The 24030-nt window shown below is 34.9% G+C and overlaps 2 protein-coding genes across 6 annotated transcripts in view; one reads left to right on the top strand and one right to left on the bottom strand.

Annotated features, from left to right (window-relative positions):
- TPGS2 (tubulin polyglutamylase complex subunit 2) overlaps positions 1-24030 on the bottom strand; it is an 821754-nt gene that overhangs the window by 45958 nt on the left and 751766 nt on the right. The gene's annotated exons all lie outside the window — the stretch shown is intronic.
- The window catches only part of KIAA1328 (KIAA1328 ortholog), a 912897-nt gene that overhangs the window by 504676 nt on the left and 384191 nt on the right, over positions 1-24030 (top strand). For 4 of the 5 annotated variants that reach the window (XR_007721060.1, XM_050767242.1, XM_050767241.1 and 1 more), the window contains 3 exons: positions 1386-1421; positions 2293-2435; positions 11825-11919. Coding sequence is in view for 4 of the 5 variants with exons in the window: in XM_050767242.1 (XP_050623199.1) it covers positions 1386-1421; positions 2293-2435; positions 11825-11919 (274 nt within the window). In the remaining variant the exon portion in view is untranslated. The remainder of the gene's footprint in view (positions 1-1385; positions 1422-2292; positions 2436-11824; positions 11920-24030) is intronic. The other variant, XM_050767244.1, reaches the window with a different exon arrangement.

Here is a 24030-nt window from a genome sequence, read left to right as displayed (position 1 = left end):
GAGAAAAATAACATTGAAGGTTGTTGGACAATGCCTCATAAAATTAAATAAATACTAATTTTATTCTTTCATAGATGGAGCCAGACATTCTTTTGTGTTTGAGGGTACAACACTGAACAAAATAAAACATAAATCATCACCTTCTTGGTGCTTACATTTTAGTGAAATGAGATCAGGTCATGGATAAGGAAAATATATGTTCAATGATTATTGGTGCTGTGGAGAAAAAATAAAGCAGGAAAGAGACAGTAGGGGAGGTAGGTAGGTTGTGGGAAAAGAGAGTTTTGCAATTTCAGGTACCTATATGGTTAGGAAGTGAAAGCTTCAATCAGAAGGTGACATGACATGACATGTGACATTAAGTCCTAAAGTGAGCCATGAAGATATTTGGGGAAAGAGCTTCCTGGGTAGAATAAATCATACATGCAGAAGCTATAAGATAGGAGCTTGCATAGCTCGTTAACAATTGTAAGAAAGCCAGGAATGAGTGAGAGGAATAGTAGTAGGGAGTGTGAGATCAGAGATGTAACAAGTTATAGGGATCAGATCTTGAGCATGGTAGGCTGTTGTTAATACTTTGGCTTTTAATCTAAATTAGAAATGACATAAGTATTAAAATGATCATTCTAACCACTGTGGGAAAAAATAGGCTATTAAGAGAACATGCCCAGAAGTGACAGAGAGCAGTTAGGAGCTTATTGCAATAATTCTGGGAGAGGAAAAGTTGAGTTGGATCAAGGTGACAGTTGAAAATGGTGTGTTATAATCATAGCCTGTCTAAATTTCTCCTTTCGAAACTCACACTAGTTCTTTCTGTCTTAAATTTCTTCTACTTTTTAAATAGTAGGGCTTCTTGGGATATTTTATGAATGCACCGTAGAAGATTAAATAATGTCTTTGTGTTTGCATGATTGACTTGCCCTCAGCTTTTTTTCTTCAAAGCTAAAAACCATCTTGAAATTATTTACTCTTCAGAATTGTCAGTTCCCCAATATGACCAAACTGGAGCACTTAAGTTTTTGTTTACAAAAGGAAAGGGAAAGGAAAGGAACCTAATAGTAGAGTATATATTGCAGGGTAACCCACTTGAGAGTGGATAAAAGTTTCATGGAACAAGACCTTCCAAGATTTTTATAAGACGTGTAGTTGTAAATATATAAAAGTGAACTTTTAGAGAATATTAATTTTGTTACATTTAATTCAATTACTTTGCTTTCTAACTTTGTTTTTAATTCAATTACTTTGCTTTCTAACTTTGTTTTTAAAAGTTAGTTATAAATTCCCAGGTCAAAAGAAACTATGAATTATAAGAGTTATACAGAATAGAAATGGCATTTGGATGCTGGATAATATTATTGTATTTTCCTTCATGTTCTCCTGCATAGTTTCTGATGAAGAACAATCAGTAGTGTACGTTCCAGGTATGATTTTCTATGTTAAAATTTGGGAAACTTACTTTGGTCCTTAAATGTTAGAAGAAAATAAAGCTGTTAGAACAGTGTTGCAGGTATAACTAACTGGATGCAGAGCAGTACATCAAAACCTAAAATTTGTTTTTTGAATATTTGGCATAACCTTATTAAGGTTTGAAATACTGGCTTATCTTTGGGATTGGCTGGCCCAATCAGCTTTTAACGAACTTGTAGAACATTTCATGTGGTAAGGGGCAAAAGATTCTTTTCTTATTTTTTCTTTTACAAATGATAGCCAAATTTAATATTTCAAAGAAAAGTATGACCGCTGCTTGATACAGGGTATATGTAAGAGACACTTTGAGTTTAATGGTTGTAACTAGATGGTAGTAAAGCAACTATTGAAGGCACCCTCATTATATAGGGTGAAAAGATTTCCCCTAAGTTAACGTATATTTAGCATATTGTAATTTCTTGGTTTTAATGTGACTTATGAACATTAACAGTACCCTTTGCAAATATTTCAGTTAAGCTGGACATGGTTGCTTGATCCTGTAGTTCCAGCTACTCCAAAGGCTGAGGTGGGAGGATTGCTTGAGCCCAGGAATTCGAGTCCAGCCTGGATAAACATAGGAAGACCCTGTCTCTTTAAAAAAATAAAAATAAAAACAAATTTCAATTGAATCTTTAGTGTATTCCTTTAAAACATATTCTTTTTATGATTTATATATTAAGAGCTTTAAAATTAAGTTTATAAAGTATAAAGAGAGTTTCTTCCATCAGGTCCCTTAAAATAGAGGATTCCAAGGAAGCAGGTGATGGGGGAGGGTTTAAGATAATAAGATATAATTTTGAAATCTTGTTTAATGGAAATCCTTAGGCATTTCTACTGGAGGAAATGTCAGATCAAGACACAAGCTGACAAGTCCAAAAGCTGATGTTAAACTTAAGACTTCCAGGGCGACTGATGCTTCAATCTCTATGGAGTCCTTAAAAGGCACAGGAGATTCAGTAGATGAACAGGTTAGTATTTTTTAGTCTTTTTTTTCCTTGTTCTTCAGTCTTTATGAGTGCTGACCAAAAAGGGTAGAAGAACCTTTGGAAGTATACTAGGTGATAAACAAACATTCTTAAAAGATACAGGGGATTCCAGGATCCTTTGGTGATGCCAGGTTTGAGCCTAAATTATCTAGATTACTCAAGGATTTTGCTCCAAAACATACGACTTGCGTTAAGCGTTAGCCATGATGATGTATTATCTTGATATGTCTCAAAAGAACTACCTTCTGATCTGTGTGGCATTAGTAAATCAAACTGACAAGAATTGCTTTTTTAATTAGGCATCTTTTTGATTTTTATTCTTGTGAATTTATTTGATGGATGAACCCTTTTACATAAGAAAGATACATTATTAAAGAAAATTAGCCCTTATTATTTCCCTCAGTTAGAAAACAGTATCATAAAGATTATTACTTTTGAGTCTTTATGATATCTTTATCTTTCTTACTATTGCTATGCCACATTATTGATTTGTCCCTTGTAAAGATGAGGGACAAATCAATGACTGGGCATATTAATAGTATCGGTGCATTCCTTTGGCACATGTCCTATCTGACCAGTTTATTTTACTTTAATTTTTGTTATGTTTACTGTCTGCAACCAGAGTTATTCAGTACCACTTCACACTCACTAGGATGTCTACACAAAACTTGTATATGAATGTTCTGGAATCTATAACCTGTGGACCAAATCCTTCTCCTGCCTGTTTTATAAATAACTGTTTTTTTGGAATACAACTGTGCTCATTATTTTACATAATTGTCTATGGCTGCTTTTGTGTTACAATGGCAGAGTTGCTACAGAGACTGCATGCCAACAAGCTAAAAACATTTGCTATCAGACCTTTTATAGAAAACTTTTTTTAGTCTGTGAATTATGTTCTCAAAAATATTTCCAGTGTGTCTTTTATTACTACAGGATTTTACTGTGATTGAATCAAAAGGCCTACTTTATGTTACTTGTACCAGTGTACTCACTTCACACTGGGGTGTGAATAGTTGAATTTGCAAGTTTTTACCAAAAAAAGTTAAAAATGTTTTTTCACATAATGATTGATTTGTTTTACATTGAACAATAGCCTTCTTTTAGATTAAGTTCGTATTTTTGTCCTATTGGCTATAACTTTGGATTGAATTATTTCAGTGGCTTCTTTAGAGATTATAGTATACATCTTTAATTTATCATAGCCCATTATCAAGTGATACTTTCCCACATCACCTATAGTTTAAGGACCTTTCAACATTGTACTTTATTTCTCCCCTCCTGACTTTTTTGATATTGTTGTCATACATTTTACTTGTATGCACAGACCCCAAAATATGTATTACTTTTGCTTTAAATAGTTAACTGTCTTTTTTTTTCAAATTGAGATGTAATTTGCGTATAAAATTCACCCTTTTAAGTGTACAATTTATTATTCTGATTTTGTGTGTGTTTATATTCACAGAGTTGTGGCTCCATCACCACAGTCTATTTTCAAAACATTTTTATCACTCTAGGAAGAACCACCATACCAATTAGCAGGCACTCCTCATTACCTAGACATTTCAGCCCCTGGCAAACACTAATCTGCTTTCAGTCTCTATAGATTTGCTTGTTATTGATGTTGCATATAAAAGGAAATCACATAATATGTTGCCTTTTGTGACTGGCTTCTTTGATTTAGCGTAATGATTTCAAGGTTCATCTATGCTGTATCATTACTTTATTCCTTTTTATGTCTGAATATACATTTTGTTTATCAATTTATCAGTCAATGGACATGTTCAACTTTTTAGCTATTATGAATAATTCTGCCATGAACATGCATATACAAGTTTTTGTGTAGACATATATTTTCAGTTCTCTTGTGTATATACCTATAAGTGAATTGCTGTGTCATGTAATTTTATGTTTAACCTTTTGACAAAATTCCAAACTTTTTTAAAGTGGTTACACCATGTTACATTTGACTAGCACTGTATGAGGATTCAGATTTCTTCACATTCTTGCCAACATTTATGTCCGTGTTTTTTGAGGATGGCCATCCTGGTGGGTGTGAAGTGGTATTTCAGTGTGATTTTGATTTGCATTTCCCTAGTGACTAAATGATGATGAGCATGTTTTTATGTGCTTCTTGGCTATTTGTATATCTTCTTCAGACAAATATCTAGTCATATCCTTTTTTAACTGGGTTACTTGTCTTTGCTCTGTTAAATTATGAGTTATTTCTAAATTCCATCTACAAGTCCCTTATCAGATACATTATGTGCTAGTATTTTTTCTTATTCTATGCATTGCCTTTTCACTTTTTTATTGGTGTTCTTTGAAGCATAGAAGTTTAAAATTTTGATGAAGTTCAATTTAGCTAGTGTTTTGTCTCCTTTGCTTCGGTGTCATATCTGAGAAATTGTTGCCTAATCCAAGGTCACAAATATTTGTGCCTACATTTTTTTCTAAGAGTTTTAAAGGTTTAACTCCTGTATTTAGTTCTCAGTCCATTTTGAGTTAATTTTTATATATGGTGTGAAGTGGTAGCTTAACTTTATTCCTTTGCATATAGCTATCCAGTTGTCCCAGCATTTGTTAAAAAAAACTGTCCTTTCCCCTTTGCATTTCTCAGCACCCTTGTCAAATATCTGTTGACCATAAGTGCAAGGGTTTATTTCTGGACTCTCTGTATTCTCTTCCATTGATTTATATTTTTATTTTTGGAATTAGGAAGTATAAGTCCTCCAACTTCTTTTTCAAGATTGTTTTGGCTATTTTGGGTCCCTCTGTTTCCATAGGCATTATAGAGTCAGCAAATGTTTTATACTTTTTGATGTTATTAGAAACACAGTTGTTTCTGAATTTCACTGTTGGATTGTTTATTGCTAGTATATAGAAATTCAGTTGATTTGTGAATTGATCTTGTATCCTGCAACTTTATCAAACTATTTCTAATCCAATAGTTCTTTTGTGAATTTCTTACCATTTTCTCTATGTAAGATGAAGTTGTCTGTGAATAGAGATAGTTTACATATTCTTATTGGATACCTTTATTCCATTTTGGATGCATTTTATTTTAATTGCCTTTTAAAGAAATTTTACAAATGCACCAGAAGTCTTTTAAATCTATTCATGTAGTTACAATTAGAAATCTCGTGATTTCATTTTTTTTGCATGTATCCAGATTTCCTAAAAGACTTCCTTTAACATTGGTTCAGGTATACTAGGAAAGAATTTTTTTAGCTCATGTATGCCTGAAAAGTCTTTATTTCTCTTTTCTTTTCAAAAGATATTTTTACTGGTTATAAAATTCTGAGTTGATAGTTTTATTCATTTAGTGCTTTAAAGATGTTGCACTGTTGCCTGGCTTGTATTGTTTTTGAGAAGTTGGCTGTCATTTTTATTCCTATTTATTTTTGTGTGTGTATGTGTTTAAATTTGGCTGCTTTTAAGATTTTCTTCTTATCACTGGTTTTGAGCAATTTGGTTATAGTATACACTGGAGTAATTTTTTTTTTTTTTTTTTTTTTTTTTGAGACAGAGTGTTGCTCTGTTGCCCAGGCTAGAGTGGAGTGGCACGATCTTGGTTCATGGCAACCTCTGCTTCCCAGGTTCAAGCGATTCTCCTACCTTAGCCTCCTGAGTAGCTGGGATTATAGGCGCGCACCACCACACCCGGCTAATTTTTGTATTTTTAGTAGAGATGGGGTTTCACCATGTTGGTCAGGCTAGTCTTGAACTCCTGACTTCGTTATCCGCCCGCCTCGGCCTCCCAAAGTGCTGGGATTACAGGCATGAGCCATCATGCCCAACCTAACTTGGAGTAATTTTTTAAGTATCTGTTTTGTTTGAGGTTTGTTGAGCTTTTTGGAACTGTGGGTTTATAGTTTTCAGCAAATTGGGAAGTGTTTCAGCCATTGTTTCTCCAGATATTTTTGTGCTTCCCTCTCTTTCTAGTGACCTTAGTTACAAAATACTAGGCCTTTTGGGCCGGGCGCGGTGGCTCAAGCCTGTAATCCCAGCACTTTGGGAGGCCGAGACGGGCGGATCACGAGGTCAGGAGATCGAGACCATCCTGGCTAACACGGTGAAACCCCGTCTCTACTAAGAAATACAAAAAAACTAGCCGGGCGAGGTGGCGGGCGCCTGTAGTCCCAGCTACTCGGGAGGCTGAGGCCGGAGAATGGCGTGAACCCGGGAGGCGGAGCTTGCAGTGAGCTGAGATCAGGCCACTGCACTCCAGCCTGGGCGACAGAGCGAGACTCCGTCTCAAAAAAAAAAAAAAAAAAATACTAGGCCTTTTGAAGTTACACTCTCAGCTCTCTGATCCACTGTTCATATTTTTTTCATTAAATTTTTTTCTTTTTATCCTTGGATAGTTTGTATTGCTGTTGCTGTGTCTTCAAATTCATTAACCTTCTGCAATGTCTAACCTGCCACTAATCTCATCCAGTGTATTTTTCATATGAAACAATGTAGTTTTATCTCTAGAAGTTCAGTTTTGGTCTCTTATTTTTATTTACATCTTCCATGTCGCACTTGACATGCTTTCTTCTAGGTTCTTGAACATACGGAACACAGTTATAATAATTGTTTCAATATTCTTGACTATGAGTTCTATTATCCAAGTCATTTGTGGGTAGGTTTCAATTGAGCAATTTTTCTCCTAATTATAGGCTGTATTTTTCTGCTTCTTTGCCTGCTTGCTTGGTTTTAATTAGATGTCACAAGACAGTGTGCATTTTGCCTTTTTGGGTTCTGAGACAGTGATAAGTTATTTGAAAATAACTTATAAGTTATTTGAAAGTAATTTGATTCTTTCCAAGCTTGGTTTTGAGCTTTTAAAGGTGGTGCCAGAGCAGCTTTTAGTATAGGGGTAATTTTACCCATTGTAGGGCATACCCTTTTGAATACTCTTCCTGATGCACCTTAAATTACAAGGTTTTCCACTCTGGTTGGTGGGAACAGACTGTTCTCCTATGCTGTATTGGCTACAGACATTGTTTCCACTGTTCATTTTCAACTTTTTCCCTGGCATGAGTAGTTTTCTCACATACGTGTGCTGGTCAGTGCTCAGTAGCTGACGCGAAGGGATTATGCAGATCCCTGGGGCTCTCCTATACAGCTCTATCCTTGCCATTACTTTGCCCTGCAAGCGCTAGAAACCTTGGCTTTCCTGGACTCCCAGCTGTACCTTTTCAACTCAGGGAGATTGCTGGGCTCTGTCTGAGTTTACCTACCTTAGCCCTGAAAACTCTCCACAGCAGTTAGCTGGGACGGTTGTAGGGCTCACCTTGTTTGGCTCTGCAGTTCTAGTGATCATAATTCTGTGTTGCTTGCTCTCCAATGAAAACTATTGTTTCCTGTCTTTTGTCAGGTTTTTGTTTTGTTTTCTGAAACTAGGATAAATCTGGTTCCTGTTACTCCATCTGGGCTAGAAGAGGATGTCCTACATAGGGGGTATGTGTGTCTGTGTATGCTTTTTCTTAAGACTAGAAATGGTGATGTGCTTTTTTTTTCCTTTTTTTCGCTGAAGAGCATGTCTTGAGAATTTTTTTTTTTTTTTTTGACAGATTCTCGCTCTGTAGCCTAGGTTCAGTGGTGCGATCTTGGCTCACTGCAATCTCTGCCTCCCGGGTTCTGATTCAAGCAATTCTCATGCCTCAGCTTCCCAACTAGCCGGGGTTACAGGAATGCACCACCATGCCCAGCTGATTTTTGTATAAATAGAGACAGGGTTTCACCATGTTGACCAGGCTGGTCTTGAACTCCTGACCTCATGATCCACCCACCTCGGCCTCCCAAAGTGCTGGGATTACAGGCGTGAGCCACCACGCCCGGCCATCTTGTGATTTTTTTCTGCATGTAGTCTTTGTTGGTACTGATGTTCAGTATCCTTAATTCATTAGGATTTCACAGTGGTAATTAGGTCAGTTCAAGTCTTCTGGTAAGCAGACCACAAGGTGGAATTAGAAATGGAAGAGATTTAATGAAGGAAAAGCCTATAAAGCATAAAGAGTAGAATGAGCAGGAATAGAAAAGGGGAGTTCTCAGATTTCACTACAGTCTGGCACCTGTGACAGGAGAGGAAAAGAAGGAAGATTGACTAGGAAGAACCTCAGACTTCAGATTGCCGTGCAATCTGAGATAGTGTCCATTTTGCTAGTGAGGAACCCCAGAGCAAGTACTGACTTTTGAGGATGCCGTTTGGATCAGAAATAGCTCAGTTCTAGTGTCTCTACTGTTCCCAGTCATTGGCATTGGCATGAACACTGCAGTGGATCCCAAAGGTTTGGCAACTGGAGGCTGTTAGCTGATTATACTCTGCAGCAAGTTCCTCTCTTTTGTGGCCATATTGCTTTATTTTTCACAGTTAAGCCTACTGTTCATCAGGAAGTAATATGCATGTGTAGTGTAAAGTAAGGGTCACAGTCATTGCAATTCAGAGGAGAAAAAAATCTTCTTCCCAATAGATGGTGTTGGGCCCATAGACTGCCAGTATTGGGTCAATAGACTGTCAGTATTGGCCCAACACCATCTATTGGGAAGAGGATTCTTTTTCTCCTCTGAACTGCAATGATGCCGTTGTTCTAAGTCAAGTGACTGTAGATATGTGGCCTTTCCTTATCATGTTTTCTTCTTTGGTAATTCCTATCCTGAACTTTATGTTTATAATTCTTTTGTTTTTCTATATCAGGGGTTGGCAGACTTTTTCTGTATATTGGACAGATAGTAAATACTTTAGCTTTTGCAGGCCATAATATTTGTCTCAACAACTCAACTCTGCCACAGTAGCATTAAAAGAGCCATGAGCAATATGCAAATGAATGAGCATGGCTATGTTTTAATAAACCTTTGTTTACAAAAACAGGCAGTGGGCCAGATTGGGCTTGCAGCCATGGTTTACCAAGCCCTGTCCTATAGTGTAAATACAGTTTTTTTGAAACAGTGTTTAATTTCATATATATTTGGAACTTTATATAAATGAGCTCATATCCATTTGTATTGTGTGATTTGCTTTTTTATTTCATATTATGTTTATGAGATTTCTTGTTTTTTTTTTATTCCCTCTATGGCTCTTCCAATGTTATGTGAGATTTCTTTATGTTGTATGTAGTTATATTTCATTTCTTTTCACTGATGTCTCAGGGTTTAGTCAGTTATTTTAACTTAGAATATTTAAAAGAAAAAATTACTGAATAGTGCTAGAGAACCAAAAAGGCAAAAAGGGAACATTAAGGTATCATGAAAGTAGTAACTGTAAGAAACAGCCACAATCTCTAGAACTGGATGAGAGGGCAGAATAAGTTGGAATTATTGAAACTTAAAAGCTTAGAGGAGGGGCCCCTTAAAGCTGCAGCTTGGACCTCTGGTGATGGGACAGTAACCTGGCTGGTACTGACATTCCTGAGGAGGCCTGATAAAGGCTGGTTCTGTCATTCCTGAGGAGGCCTGATAAAGGCTGGTTCTGTAAGGGCTGGAAAAAATTGCAAACTGGAATCAGCAGTACTTGCCAGGGTAAGGAACTCAGGGGTGACACTGTCAGTAACAGGAAGGAAATATCCTTCCTTCTTTCTTCCTGGTCTTCATCTAGTTCTTTGTGTTGGCAGGGTTCAAGAGAGCACCAGGTGGCAAAGGAGAAATGGTGTTTCCAGAGTCTTAGCCTTAGCATCTCAAAGCAGAGGATGGAAGGGTAGTTTTGAGGGGGAAAGTTAGTAGCATAACTACTGGTACCTCTAGAATTTTATTGTATCAATATGCCAGCCACAGTTTTACTATTCTCTAGTTAATAGACATTTGTGTTTTCAGATTTTTGCTGTTGTAAACACAATGCCGCTAATTTTTTTTTGCCCGTACAAAGATTTCTCTTTTGTTCTTTTACTCAGCGCATCACTAATGAAATGCCTTTTCATGGGTTATCGGCAACTTCTTCCATTGCCAAATCCATTGCCTTCTTCCCCCAGTCTATCTGTCTTTTTTGATCATTAGCACTGTTGAACCCACACTGTTCTTGAAACTTTTTCTTTCTTGTTTTCTCCTACAGTGTTATATGCTTCTGATTCTCCACTTGTCCTTTCAAATGCTGCTTTAAATTAAATTAAAATCCAATTACTTAAATTGAAATTAAAATAAATGCCAATTTTCTTGGACTTGTAGATGATTTTTAAAATACTAATATTGTTTTCTTAATTTTAAATACATAGTTATTAATGAAAAATTTAAAACATAGAAAAGTATAAAGAATAATAAAAAAATCTCAACCCTGTCCATAATACCATACAACTGACTTTTAAATCTTTATGATTTTCTCTAGCTTGAAAGCTAGACCTACCTTTCCAGCTTCCTGCCTAGACATTTCCACATGAATGGCTTGCTGGCATCTTACATTGAGCATTTCTAAAACTGAACTTATTTTATTATTATCTTCTTTTCTCCATTTTTTTCCTACTCTCTTTCCCACCTTTGGCTATTACTATTTCCAGAATTCACTTTAGGGGTTTTCAGTTATTCTCGGCTACCTGAGGTAATTGGACTAACTTAACTTTGGTGGTTGTGCAAATGCCAAGGATTGTGATTGTAGCTCCTTCCTTTTACATGTTACCTACGATTCCTTCGTGACTCCCTGAGTTTATGTCTCTTTAAGGACTCCTCTTAATGATGCTGAGGTACCGGGGAAAACTTTTTGTAGCACAAAAGATTAGAATAATATGGCATTTTAATTAAAGAGCATAGACTCTGGAACCTGTGTTTGAGTCTTGATTCTGCTGTTTAATTGCTATAATCCTGGATATGTACCCTTAAAGTAGAATAGGAATAGTAACTATTAATACTCAATAGCATTGTTATGCAAATAAAATGGAATAGTAAGTACAAAGTACTTAACGATATTCCTGGCATGCAGTGAGCACTAGATATAATTGTTAGCTATTGCTATTATTACTCTTTGGTTTAGTACTCTTTGGGGTGAACATTAGGATATTTTGAATGCTTAGTAACTGGTGCCTCTGCTGCTAATGTTAGTATACCCTTAAGCAGCGTGGGGACTATGGTGTAATAACAGTTCTCAGTATCTTCTGTTGAGTGTTTGTTTCTATGACATTCACAAAGGGAAAGTTGTTTCCCTAATGTACCCTAGTATTTAAGTGGGGGACATCTGCGTTTAGTTTCTTTCTGTTTGCTTCTCTGTGTAAATCTCATGAAGTGTCCTAGTGGACAGTCAGTTCCTTAGCCTGTTTTTAGTTCACAGTAGGTTTAAATTGAAACAGGTAGTGTTCCACCAGATAAAAGATATCTAAGAAATTTCACCTTGAACCTAGGTTTCTTGAAAAGACTTTAAAAATTGGCTTTAGAAAAAGTGTAACTAATTTTTTTTTTTTTTAAAGAATTCCTGCAGGGGAGAAATAAAGAGTGCATCACTGAAGGATTTATGTCTTGAAGACAAAAGACGCATTGCAAACTTAATTAAAGAATTGGCCAGGTGAGATAAAACCTTATATGAAATGATTTATTATACAAAAGACAATTCTTATTGAAAACAGAAAATTACAAATATATTTTGATGACTTAATATCTTTGATCTTATGGTAGCAAAGAGTTTTAGAAAAAAGACATTCTGTGATGCCAGAATCCCCCCAAAAAGGTTAGAAAACAAGCATCAAAAGCAAACTACTTTCCAATTTACATTTTCTTATTTACTTAACTTTCCAAATTTTTTGATGCAAAGATTTGTAGCAGTCATCTATTAAGGGAAGTTTTGGAAACTACTGTTGAAGTAGGTTGATACTGTTGTAACCAGAGGCATAGCAGTTACCTTTGATTTTTCGTCAGCATCTGAAGAAAAAATATTTCACTCACAAGACTATCTATTGTTGCCTTGCTAACTCCTAATGCTTTTCAATTAATGGATTTTGAATTTTGATAATGATATTTCTCAGCTCTTTGGGAGTACTATTCCAGTTTATTAATGATGTGTATGAGGCACATCTACTTTGTACGTGTAATTTCTTTGTCAGATATACATCCCCAGTTTTGGGGGTCTTAAAAAGTACTTAATAGGCCGGGCGCGGTGGCTCAAGCCTGTAATCCCAGCACTTTGGGAGGCCGAGACGGGCGGATCACGAGGTCAGGAGATCGAGACCATCCTGGCTAACACGGTGAAACCCCGTCTCTACTAAAAAATACAAAAAATTAGCCGGGCGAGGTGGCGGGCGCCTGTAGTCCCAGCTACTTGGGAGGCTGAGGCAGGAGAATGGCGTGAACCCGGGAGGCGGAGCTTGCAGTGAGCTGAGATCGCGCCACTGCACTCCAGCCTGGGGCACAGAGCAAGACTCCGTCTCAAAAAAAAAAAAAAAAAAAAAAGTACTTAATAAATGAAGGTATCTGTAGAGAAATGGATGAATATAAATTGTAAAAGTTAAATTTATGGAGAGACCATACCTAAAAGTTGATAAAAGTTGATAAAATAGTACTACTTTTTGTCAGTGAATTGCAAAAAAAGATAACAATATTAGGTATATTTTGAACGTATTTCATGTTGAAGCCTTGACGTAAAGTTTGTAGAGGCTTTTAAAAAGACTGAAGTTAAAAAATTACCTTACTCTAAATCATAGAATCATGGGTATCAAAGATGACTATAAAAAAGTGATGTTTTGGAAGCCAGAATATAGGGTGTGAGAATTCAAAGTACATGCCTTAGTCTGAATTTGATACGCTACCTGAGATAAGTAGTGATCTCTTTCATTAGAATTCTTTGGCTGGCCTACTTTCTAAAGTAGAGTTTTCATTAACTTCAGTGTTCTTTTATTGGGAAAACATTTCATTGTTATCCTCAGTATTTGAAGATGATGTTCTTGTGAGGCTATTTAATACATAATAAGTCCTTTGATGAGGAGTTATTAAATATATTTTGATGGTATTGAAAAGTTATTGCTATTTGTTTGACTCTGTTTGTTAATGGTCCTAAGTTGCCATTATTGTCCTCCTGACCCATTTTGTTTGAGCTGCCAAGCTTGGAGAATACCTGCAATATTAGAGCATGTCATTTTGGTATTTAATAACCCTCTACTTCCTATAAAATATGCTAGGTTTTCTTTTTTTGTAATTTCTTTGTAGAAGGTCAGTGTGTTAATACAAGGTCAGTGTTAGTAAAAATCTGCTTATACTGCTAAAGAATCCCATTATTACTATATTTACTGTTAACATACAAGTATATGGGAATAATGTGTTCTTGATTTCTTAAAATTTGCTGAGTTTCCTCTATTGGATATTTCAGTCTACTTTGTCTACTTTTGTCTACTCATACTTTGAAATTGTTTTCTTTGCTTTTTTGTTTTTTTATTTGTAAGACTGTTCGATTGACGTGGGAATGTAGAGAACAGAATCTCATATAAAGCAGTGGCAACAAAACATTTCCAGTTTTTACATTCTTTTCCCTCTGAATTTTCAATCTGGTTTGAAATAGTTAAATATACTTATGTCTCTTTTATCTTAAAAATGCTCCTTTCCCTATATATTTCCCCCTAGTCACTGCCTTCTTTGCATTACAAGACATAACCTTTTTTCTAGAAAGAATAGTCTATATTATTTTCTACTCTGTTGCATTTTATTTTTTTATCAAGCATACTTGCTTGCTTATCAATCTGTTTATTTATAAATATGTCAAAGTGCAATTTGCATGCAATAACATGAACCAATTTTAAGTGTAGATTTCAATGAGTTTTGACAAATGTAAGATACACAAGATTTCCTTTTCATGATATACAGCATTTATGTTACTCCAAATAGTTTCCTCTAGACCTTTTACAGTCTGTTTTCCCTTTCTCCCCCATCCCAGTTAGTTTTCCCTTTCTCCTCCATCCCAGGCAACCATTAATATAGTTTCCATTATTATAGTTTAGTTTTACATGTTCTGGTACACCACATAAATGGCCACACAGTATATACTCTTTTACTGTCTTTTTTCCCTCTACCTAATGGTTTGGATAGGGGGTGGTAAAATACACCTAGCGTAAAATTTACCATCATAACCATTTTTAAGTGTACAGTTCAGTGGCATTAAGTACATTCACAGTGCTGTGCAACCATCTCTACCATCCATCTCCAGAACTTTATCATCACAAACTGAAACTGTACCCATTCAATAATACCTCCTCCTTCTCCTTTCCCTCTTGCCCCTAGTAATAACTTCTCTGTGTGTCTCTATAAATTTGACTAATCTAGATAACTCATATAAGTGAAATCATACAATATTTGACCTCTGTATCTGGCTTATTTTACAGCATAATGTTTTTAGTTGTTTTCAAGTTGTTGTGTATGAGTATTCATTTTTTATTGTTGAATAGTATTTCATCACATGCCCATACTTTAATTTGTTTATCTCTTCATCTATTAATGGGCATTTGGGTTCTTCAGATTGTTGCCTTTTATGAATGAAGCTTCCATAAATATTCATGTACAAGTTTTTGCACGAACATAATTATTTTTCTTCAGTAAATACTCAATTATATGTTAAGTGTGTCTATCACTTTATAAGAAACTTCCAAACCGCTTCCCAACGTGATTGTGCCAATTCACATTTCCACTAGCAACTTATGTGAGTTCCATTATTCTGTCTACTTATCAACTCTTGGTATTGTCATTTTAAATTTTAGCCCTTCTAATGAGTATAGTGGTTTCTCCTTGTAGAATTAATTACTGTTTCCCTGGTAACTAATGTGATTATTGGTGTGATAATCACATTATAATAATGTGACTAATGTGTCATTCTTCCTTTGTGAAGTGTCTGTCAAATCTTTTTCCCCTTTATTTCACCCATCATGTTCTCTTTTTAATATTGAGGTATTAGAGTTCTTTATATGTTATATACATGAGTTGTCAAATATGCATTTTATTCTCAGTTTGCAGCTTCCTGTATAATTATCTTAATGTTTTCTTTTGATAAAATTTTGGATCTTGGTTTATAAATTTTTTCCTTTTGTGGTCCATGTTTTTAGTGCTCTGTATATGAGATCCTGCCCATCACAAATTGCAAAGTTTTTTTTTCTATGTTAGAAAAGACTTCCTACAGAATTACCTTAGCCTCCTTGTCAAACTCAATTGAACATATATGCATGGTTTATTTCTGGACTCTCTGTTTCATTCACTGATGTATATGTCTATCTTTATGCCAACACTGCATTGACTTGATTAATTTTGTATTGTCTTAAAATCAGGTAAATCCTTTAGCTTTGTTCTTATTTTTGAAAATTGTTTTGATTCTTTGTGATCCTTTGCATTTCATTGTAAATTTTAGAATCAGCTTGTCAATTTCTAACAGAAAATTTTTTCCTGGAGTTTTGGATGAAGTGTTTTGGACATACAGATCAATTTGAAGAAAACTAACATTATTGAGTCTTCCAATTCACACAAAGTTATTTATTTAAATTTTCTTTAACTTTTCTAGGCAGTGATATGTAATTTTCAGGTTACAGGTTTTGTTATATGTATCCTAAAGTTTTTTTTTTTTTTTATGGCTTTTATACTATTGTAAATGGTGTTATTTAAAATTTTATTATACATTCAATTTTCAATTTTTTGATTGCTCATTTGAAAAAATAGATTTTTTAACATATATTGACTTGGTATCCTTCAACCTTTTAAAATTTGCTTATTACAGTCACTTTTTGGTAGAATCCTTTGGATTTTGGGCATAAAAGATGTCATCTACAAATAAAAACAGTTTTGCTTTTTTCCTTTCCAATCCATAGATGCTTTTTTTTTTCTTTTCGCCCTTTTGCATTGGGTAGTACTTCCAGTACAATGTTGAATGAAAGTGGTGAGTGGACATCTTTGCCTTTTCTTGTTCTTGATCTTAAATCTTTCACTATTAGGTACAATGTAAGCTGTGGATTTTTTAATAGATGTTCTTTATCAAATTGAGAAAATTTATTTTTGTTTCTAGTTTATTGAGAGTTTTTATCTTTAGTCATAAATTGGAGTAGAATTTTGTCAATTTTTTTTTATCTTTTATTGCTGAACATGTGATTTTTTTTATTCCTTTTTTCCATTAATGAGGTAAACTACATTGATTTTTGAATGTTTAATTTACCTTGTGTTCCTGGCTTAAGCCTCATTTGGTTATGTTTTGTTTGTTTTTATTTTTACTCTGTTGAATTGATTACCTGTTATTTTGTTAAATATATTTGTATCATCAGAAATATTTGTAGTTTTCATGAAATGTCTTACTATATTTTAATTAATTTTTAAAATTACAGTGAGATATACATAAAATTTACTATTCTAACCAGTGTTTTAGTGTACAGTTCAGGAGTGGTAAGTACATTCACATTGTTGTACAACCAGTCTTCAGAACTTCTTCATCTGCTGTAAAACTCCGTGTCCATTAAAAAACTTCTCATTACTCCTCTCACCAGCCGCTAGTAATCACTGTTCTACTTTGTATAGCCAATTATTTTACCACATCATTTAAGTGAAAATAGTATGTATGTATTTTTAATGTGGTAAAATACACATGACATAAATTGATCATTAGTGACATTTAGTATACTCACAGTTTTATACAACCATCACCATTTTCTAGTTGTAGAACATTTTCCATAATCCCAAAGGAAACTCTGTTCACCAGTTACTCCCCATTTTCCTGTTCCCCTGTGACTCTGGCAGCTTCTAATCTGTTTTCTGTCTCTAAGGATTTGCTGACTCTGGTTATTCTCTCTAACTGGAATTATAGAATATGGGGCCTAATATGTCCAGATTCTTTCTATTAACATAATTTCAAGGTTGACTGAGTAACAGTTCATTGTGTGGATATGCCACATTTTGTTTATCCATTTATACTTTGATGGTCATTTGGGTTGTTTCCACCTTTTGGCTATTTAAACTACATGAATATTTGAATACAAGTTTTGTTTGAGAATGTGTTTCTGTTGTTTTGTATATACCCAGGAGCGGAATTGTTGAGTCTTATGGTAATTCCATGTTGAACTTTTTGAGGAAATGCTAAAGTATTTTTACAACAGCCAAACCATCTTACATTCCTATCAATGTGTGAGGATTCTAGTTTCTCCACATTCTTGCCACCATTTTTTGGATTATGGCCATCCTAGTAGATATGCAGTGGTATTGTGTGGTTTTGATTTACATTTCCAAGGTGGCTAATGATGCTAAAAAATCTTTTCATGTGCTTTTTGGCCATTTGTGTATATCCTCTTTGAATAAATGTCTATTCAAATCTTTTGCCCACTTAAAAAAAATTGGGGTGTTTTTCTTTTTTGTTATTGTAACTGGTTTTTTAGATATTCTGGATGATAGATCATTATCAGATGTATGATTTACAGATATTTCTCCCATTCTGTGGGTTATCTTTTCATTTTCTCAGTGGTGTTCTTTGAAGTACAAAAGAAAAGTTAGAGAAATCTAAATTCTCTAACTTTTATTTTGTTGATAATTGCTTTTGGTATCATGTATAAGAAACTGCTGCTAAATCAAAGGTCATGAAGATTTACCTTCATGTTTTGTTCTAAGAATTTCATGGTTTTAGATCCCATATGTAGAACTTCGGTCCATTTTGAGTTCATTTTTGTATATGGTGAGACATAGTGTTCCGACTTTATTCTATTACATGTAGGAATTCATTTGTTTCATCACCATTTATTTTATTTTTATTTTTATTTTTATTTGAGATGGAGTCTTGCTCTGTCGCCCAGGCTAGAGTGCAGTGGCCGGATCTCACTGCAAGCTCCGCCTCCCGGGTTTACGCCATTCTCCTGCCTCAGCCTCCCGAGTAGCTGGGACTACAGGCGCCCGCCACCTCGCCCGGCTAGTTTTTTGTATTTTTTAGTAGAGACGGGGTTTCACCGTGTTAGCCAGGATGGTCTCGATCTCCTGACCTCGTGATCCGCCCGTCTTGGCCTCCCAAAGTCATTACCATTTATTTAAGAGACTATTCTTTTCCCATTTAATGGTCTTGATATTCTTGTCAAAAATTGACTAACTAGAGGTGTACAAGTTTATTTCTGGACTCTCAGATCTATTACGTTGATCTGCATATCTGTCCTTATGCCATTAATGGACTGTTTTAATTAGTATAGCTTTGTAGTAAGCACTGAAATCAAGAAGTACAAGACCTCCAACTTTGTCCTTTTCAAGATTGTTTTGGCTATTCGGAATCCCTTACATTGCCATATGAATTTTAAAATCAGCTTTTCCATTTCTGCAAAAAACGCAGTTGGCATTTTGATAGGATTGTGTTAAACCTGTCAATGTCACCTTAACAATATTCAGTCTTCCTGTCTGTGAACATGGAATGTCTTCGATATTTAGGTCTTGTGTAATTTCTTTTAGCAGTGTTTATAGTTTTCAGTGTATAAGTTTTTTATCTTTTTGGTTAAATTTATTTGTAAGTATTTTATTCATTTTGATGCTTTTGTAAATGAGATGGTTTTCTTAATATCCTTTCAGATTGTTCATTGCTGATGTAGAGGAACACAAATGGCTATTGTGTGTTGATCTTATACTCTGAAACTTTACTGAATTTGTTTATTAGCAGTAATAGTCTTATTTATTTATTTATTGAGGATTCTCTAGGCTTTTCTAAATACAGTAGTCTCCCCTTATCGGGGAATATGTTCCAAGACCTTCAGTGGATGCCTGAAACTGCTGATAGTGCCAAGTCCTATATATATTTTTTCCTATACTTACATACCTATAATAAAGTTTAATTTGTGAGTTAGGCACAATAGGGGATTAACAACAATAACTAATAATTAAATAGATCAATAAGAACAATATGCCAGCATCACTATTCTTGTGCTGTGGAGCCATTATTTACTAAAATAAGAGTTACTTAACCACAAGCACCGTCCTACCTCAATCTGATAACCGAGAGGGATACTACATGACTAACGCCTATACACTGTGGATGTGCTGGCCAAAGGATGAATCATGTCCCAGGCAGGACTGAGTTGGGCTGCACCAGCATTCATTATTTATCTTTCTTACCTTAGTGCTCTGCCTAGAATTTCTAGTACATGGATGAGTGGAGTGGCAGAAGCAGGCATCTTTTTCCTGATCTAAGTGGGAAAGCTCTCAGTTTTTCATTAGTGGAATAACATGTTAGCTGTGGGTTTTTCATAAGTGCCCTTTACCATGTTAAGAAGCTTTCATGCTTTTCTTAGTTTGAGTGTTTTTTGTCATGAAAAGGTTTTAGATTTTGTAAAAAGCTTTTCTGCATCAATTGATGTGGTCATGTTTTTGTTTTTTGTTTTTTTTTCCTGCTGATATGCTGTATTACATTGATTAATTTTCTTGTGTTGAATCATCCTTGTATTCCTGAGATAAACACCAATTGGTTATGTTATAAAATCATTTAATACGCTTTTGGATTTGGTTTCCTGGCATTTTGTTGGGGATTTTTGAATCTGTGTTCATAAAGGATATTGTCTGTAGTTTTCTTTTCTCATAACGTCTTTATCTGGCTTTGGCATCAGGTAATGCTGGCCTCATAACATGAATTAGAAAGTATTTCCTCACCTTATGTTTTTTTGGAAGAGCTCGAGATGGATTGCTGTTAATTCTTTGTTTCGCAGAATTAATCAGTGAAGCCGTCTGGTCCCTGGATTGTCTTTGTTGGGAAGGTTTTGATTACTGAGTCAATCATTTTACTTGGTATAGGTCCATTCAGATGTTCTGTTTGTTCTTGACTCAGTTTTGGTTATTTATTTATTTTTTTAGAAATTTGTCCATGTTATCTAGGTTATCTAATTTGTTGACATACACTTGTTCATAGTATTCTCTTACAATACTTTTTAATTTCTGTAAAGTTTGTAATAATGTCTTCCACTTTTATTTCTAATTTTATTTGCATTATCTCTTATTTTCTTCATAAGCCTAGCTAAAAATTTGTCTGTTTTGTTGATATTTTCAAAGAACCAAGTTTTGTTTTTATATATTGTATTTTTTTTAGTTCTCTGTCTTTATTCTAATCTTTATTTTCTTCCTTTTGCTAGCTTTTTATTTAGTTTGCTTTTGGTTTCTAGTTCCTTAAGGGGTAAAGTTAAGTTACTGATTTGAGATCTCTTTTTTAATTTAAGGTAGGAATTTATAGCCATAAATTTTCCTCTGAGCACTGCTTTTGCTTCATCCCATAGTTTTGGTATGTTGTGTTTTTGTTTTCATTCATTTCAAGATACTTTCTAATTTTCCTTATGATTTCTTCTTTGACCTATTGATTGTTTAAAAGTGTGTTAATTTTCACATATTTGTGCATTTTTTTGTTTTTTCTTTTGTTATTGATTTAGAATTTTATTCTATTGTGGTGGAAAAGGTACTTTGTATGTTTTCAGTTTTTAAAAACATGTTGAGACTTGTTTTATGACCTAACATATGGTTTATCCTGGAGAATGTTCCATGTGCACTTGGGAATAATATGTATTTACCTGTTACTTGGTCGAGCGTTCTGTATATGTCTTTTAGGTCTAGCTGGTTATAGTGTTGTTCAAGTCCTTTCTTGTTACAGGCCGAAAGAATGAGGCTTGTGATCAACTCAGTATGCCACTGGAGGCTATATGAGTAAACAGCAAACTGCTTCTCATAAATGCAGAATGATTATTTTAAACAATCAATAGGTCAAAGAAGAAATCACAAGGAAAATTAGAAAGTATCTTGAAATGCAGAATATTGGCAAACTGACAAACTGTGTCTGCCGCCCAGAAGGAATGCTGAGGGCAGTCATGACCGAGGCACAAGTGTTTCTTGTGATTAGGCAAATCTGAAGCCTGTTAGCAATAACATGAACCTGTGATCAATCAGGCAGCTGACAAGTCGTTACCCCCTCTTCCCTGCTCTTGCTACCCAATAAATAGGAAGGGCTGTGGAAGCTCAGGGGCTGCCTTTGCTCACTAGAAGCAGGGAGCTCTTTTTTTCCCCTGGACCCTTCTTTAAAACAGTTTCTTTTGTTTTTTTGTTATCATTTCTATGTTCATCTCTTTGTTTAGTAATGACAGTCTCAAGCAGTAACCGTAGTAACTGCTATAATGATGGTCTCAAACAGTAACAGTAGTAACTGCTGTAATGATGGTCTCAAACAGTAACAGTAGTAGCAGCTGTAATGAAGGTCCGGAATAGTAACTGTGGCAGTCTGCCACACTTTGTTATTCTTCTTCTGTCTAGATGTTCTATATGTTATTGAAAGTGTGTTATTGAATTCTCTATTATTCTAGAACTGTTTATTTTATCTTCAGCTATGTTAGTATTTTCTTCATATATTTTGAGGTGCTGTTTGGTGTATATTTTTATAATTTTTGTATCTTCTTGAGGAATTGACTATCTCTGCCTATTGTAGCATTCTTTGTTTTAAAGGCTATTTGTTTGATATTAATATAGCAAAATAAACTGTCTTTTGGTTAATATTTGCATGTTTGTTGTATGGAATAAATTTTTTCATCTTTTAACTTTCAACCTTTATGTCTTTCAATTTAAAGTGATTGTCTTCTGGGGAATACAAACCTGTAGTTAGATTATGATTTTTAAAGATCCTGTAGTTAGATTATGATTTTTAAAGATTTATCTCCACCTTTTATTTGTTGAGTATAGAACATTTACATTTAAAGTAATTACTTAGAAGGAATTACTATTTTGCATATGTGTATGAAAAGACATTTCTTTATTTGTTCCTCAATTATCCCAATAGTGCTGTCATTTGTTTGATTTTTTTCTAATATGTCATTTTGATTCCCTCTTCATTTCTTTTTCTATATATTTTTTAAGTTATTTTATTAGTGATAACCTGGGGATTATAGTTAACACAGTAAATTTGTGACACTCTAATTTGAATTTTTACCAATTTAGCTTCAATGGCACATTAAAAACTCTGCCTTTACACAGCTGCATCTTCTATCCCATGTTGTTATTGTCATTAGTTACATTTTTATACACTGTGTGCTTTTTTTTTTTTTTTTTTCTCTGAGACAAAGCCTTGCTCTGTCACCCAGGCTGGAGGGCAGTGGCACAATCCCAGCTCACTGCAACCTCTGCCTCCTGGGTTCAAGTGATTCTCCTGCCTCAGCCTCCCGGGTAGCTGTTACAGGCGCCTGCCACCAAGCCCAGCTAATTTTTTTGTATTTTTAATAGAGACGGGGTTTCACCAGGTTAGCCAGGCTGGTCTCGAACTTCTGACCTCAGGTGATCCACCCACCTCAGCCTCCCAAAGTACTGGGATTACAGGCGTTAGCCACCGTGCCCAGCCCACTGTGTGCTTTTTATGGGCTGAATTGTGTCCTCCCTAAATTCATATGTTGAAGTGTTAATCCTCAATATTTCAGAAGGTAATTGTGTTTGGAGACAGGTCCTTCAAAGTGGTTATTAAGGTGATGTGAGATAATATGGGTGAGCCTTAATCCAACATAACTGTTACCTGTGTAAGAAGAGTAGATTAGAACACAGACATGCATGTATGCAGTAGAAAGACTATGTGAGGACACAGCAAGAAGGCAGCCATCTGTCAGCCATCTGGGAGAGACTTCAGAAGAAACTAATCCTGCTGACACCTTGATCTTGGACTTCTAGCCTCCAGAAATGTGAGGAAATAAGTTTCAGGTGTTTAAGCTACTCAGTCTGTGGTCACACTTTGTATGGCAGCCCTAACGAATTAATATAGTGCTCATTAACTTGGATTGATGATTATTGTTTAAGTTGTCTTTTGAATCATATTCAAAATAAGAGAAGTTCCATATCAAAAATATAATACTACTGACTTTTGTATTTACTTATCTAGTTACCTTTACCAGTTTTCTTTATTTTTTTGAATGGCTGTGAGTTATTGTTTAATATTTGTTCATTTTAGCCCGAAGGACCCCTGTTAGCATTTCTTGTAGGACGGGTCTACTGGTGATGAACCCACTCAGCTTTTGTTCCATTGGGAATATCTTAATTTTCCCATCCCCCACCTTTTTTTAATTTTGAGAGTTAAGTTCACGTAATGTTAAATCATCCATTTTAAGTACACAAGGCAGTGGCATTTAGTATATACACAGTGTTGTGCAACTACAATCTTTATCTAGTTTGAAAACATTTTCATCACTCCAAAAAAATCTTCAAACTAATTTAACAGTTACTATATTTGTATCTCCTCCCTTCAGCCCCTGGCAACCACTAGTTTACTGTTTCTATTTATCACCTATTCTTGATATTTTATATAAATGTAATTATGTAATGTGATCTTTTGTGTCTAGCTTCTTTCACAAGGTGAATCTGTGTTGTAATATGTAGCAGTACTTCATTTCTTTTTATGCTAAATCAGATTCTATTGTAAAGTTTTACCACAATTTATTGATTTATTCATCTGTTGATAGCCTTTTTTGCTTGTTTTCACTTTTTGACTATTGTGTATAGTGCAGCTATGAATATTTATGTACAAGGATGTGTTTTGAGTACATTTTCAAATTCCTGTGGGTATATACCTAGGAATGGGATTGCTGGATTGCATGGTAATTCTATGTTGAAGTTTGTGAAGAGCTGTGAAAATGTTTTCTGCAGCTGCAGAGTGTTTTAATATTCCTGCCATCAATGTACAAGGATTCTGGTCTCTTCATAT

Source organism: Macaca thibetana, chromosome 18, assembly GCF_024542745.1.
Source record: "Macaca thibetana thibetana isolate TM-01 chromosome 18, ASM2454274v1, whole genome shotgun sequence".
Taxonomy (NCBI): Eukaryota; Metazoa; Chordata; class Mammalia; order Primates; family Cercopithecidae; genus Macaca; species Macaca thibetana.
Note: the sequence above shows the minus strand (reverse complement) of the source record. Positions and strands in the feature narration are given on the sequence as shown.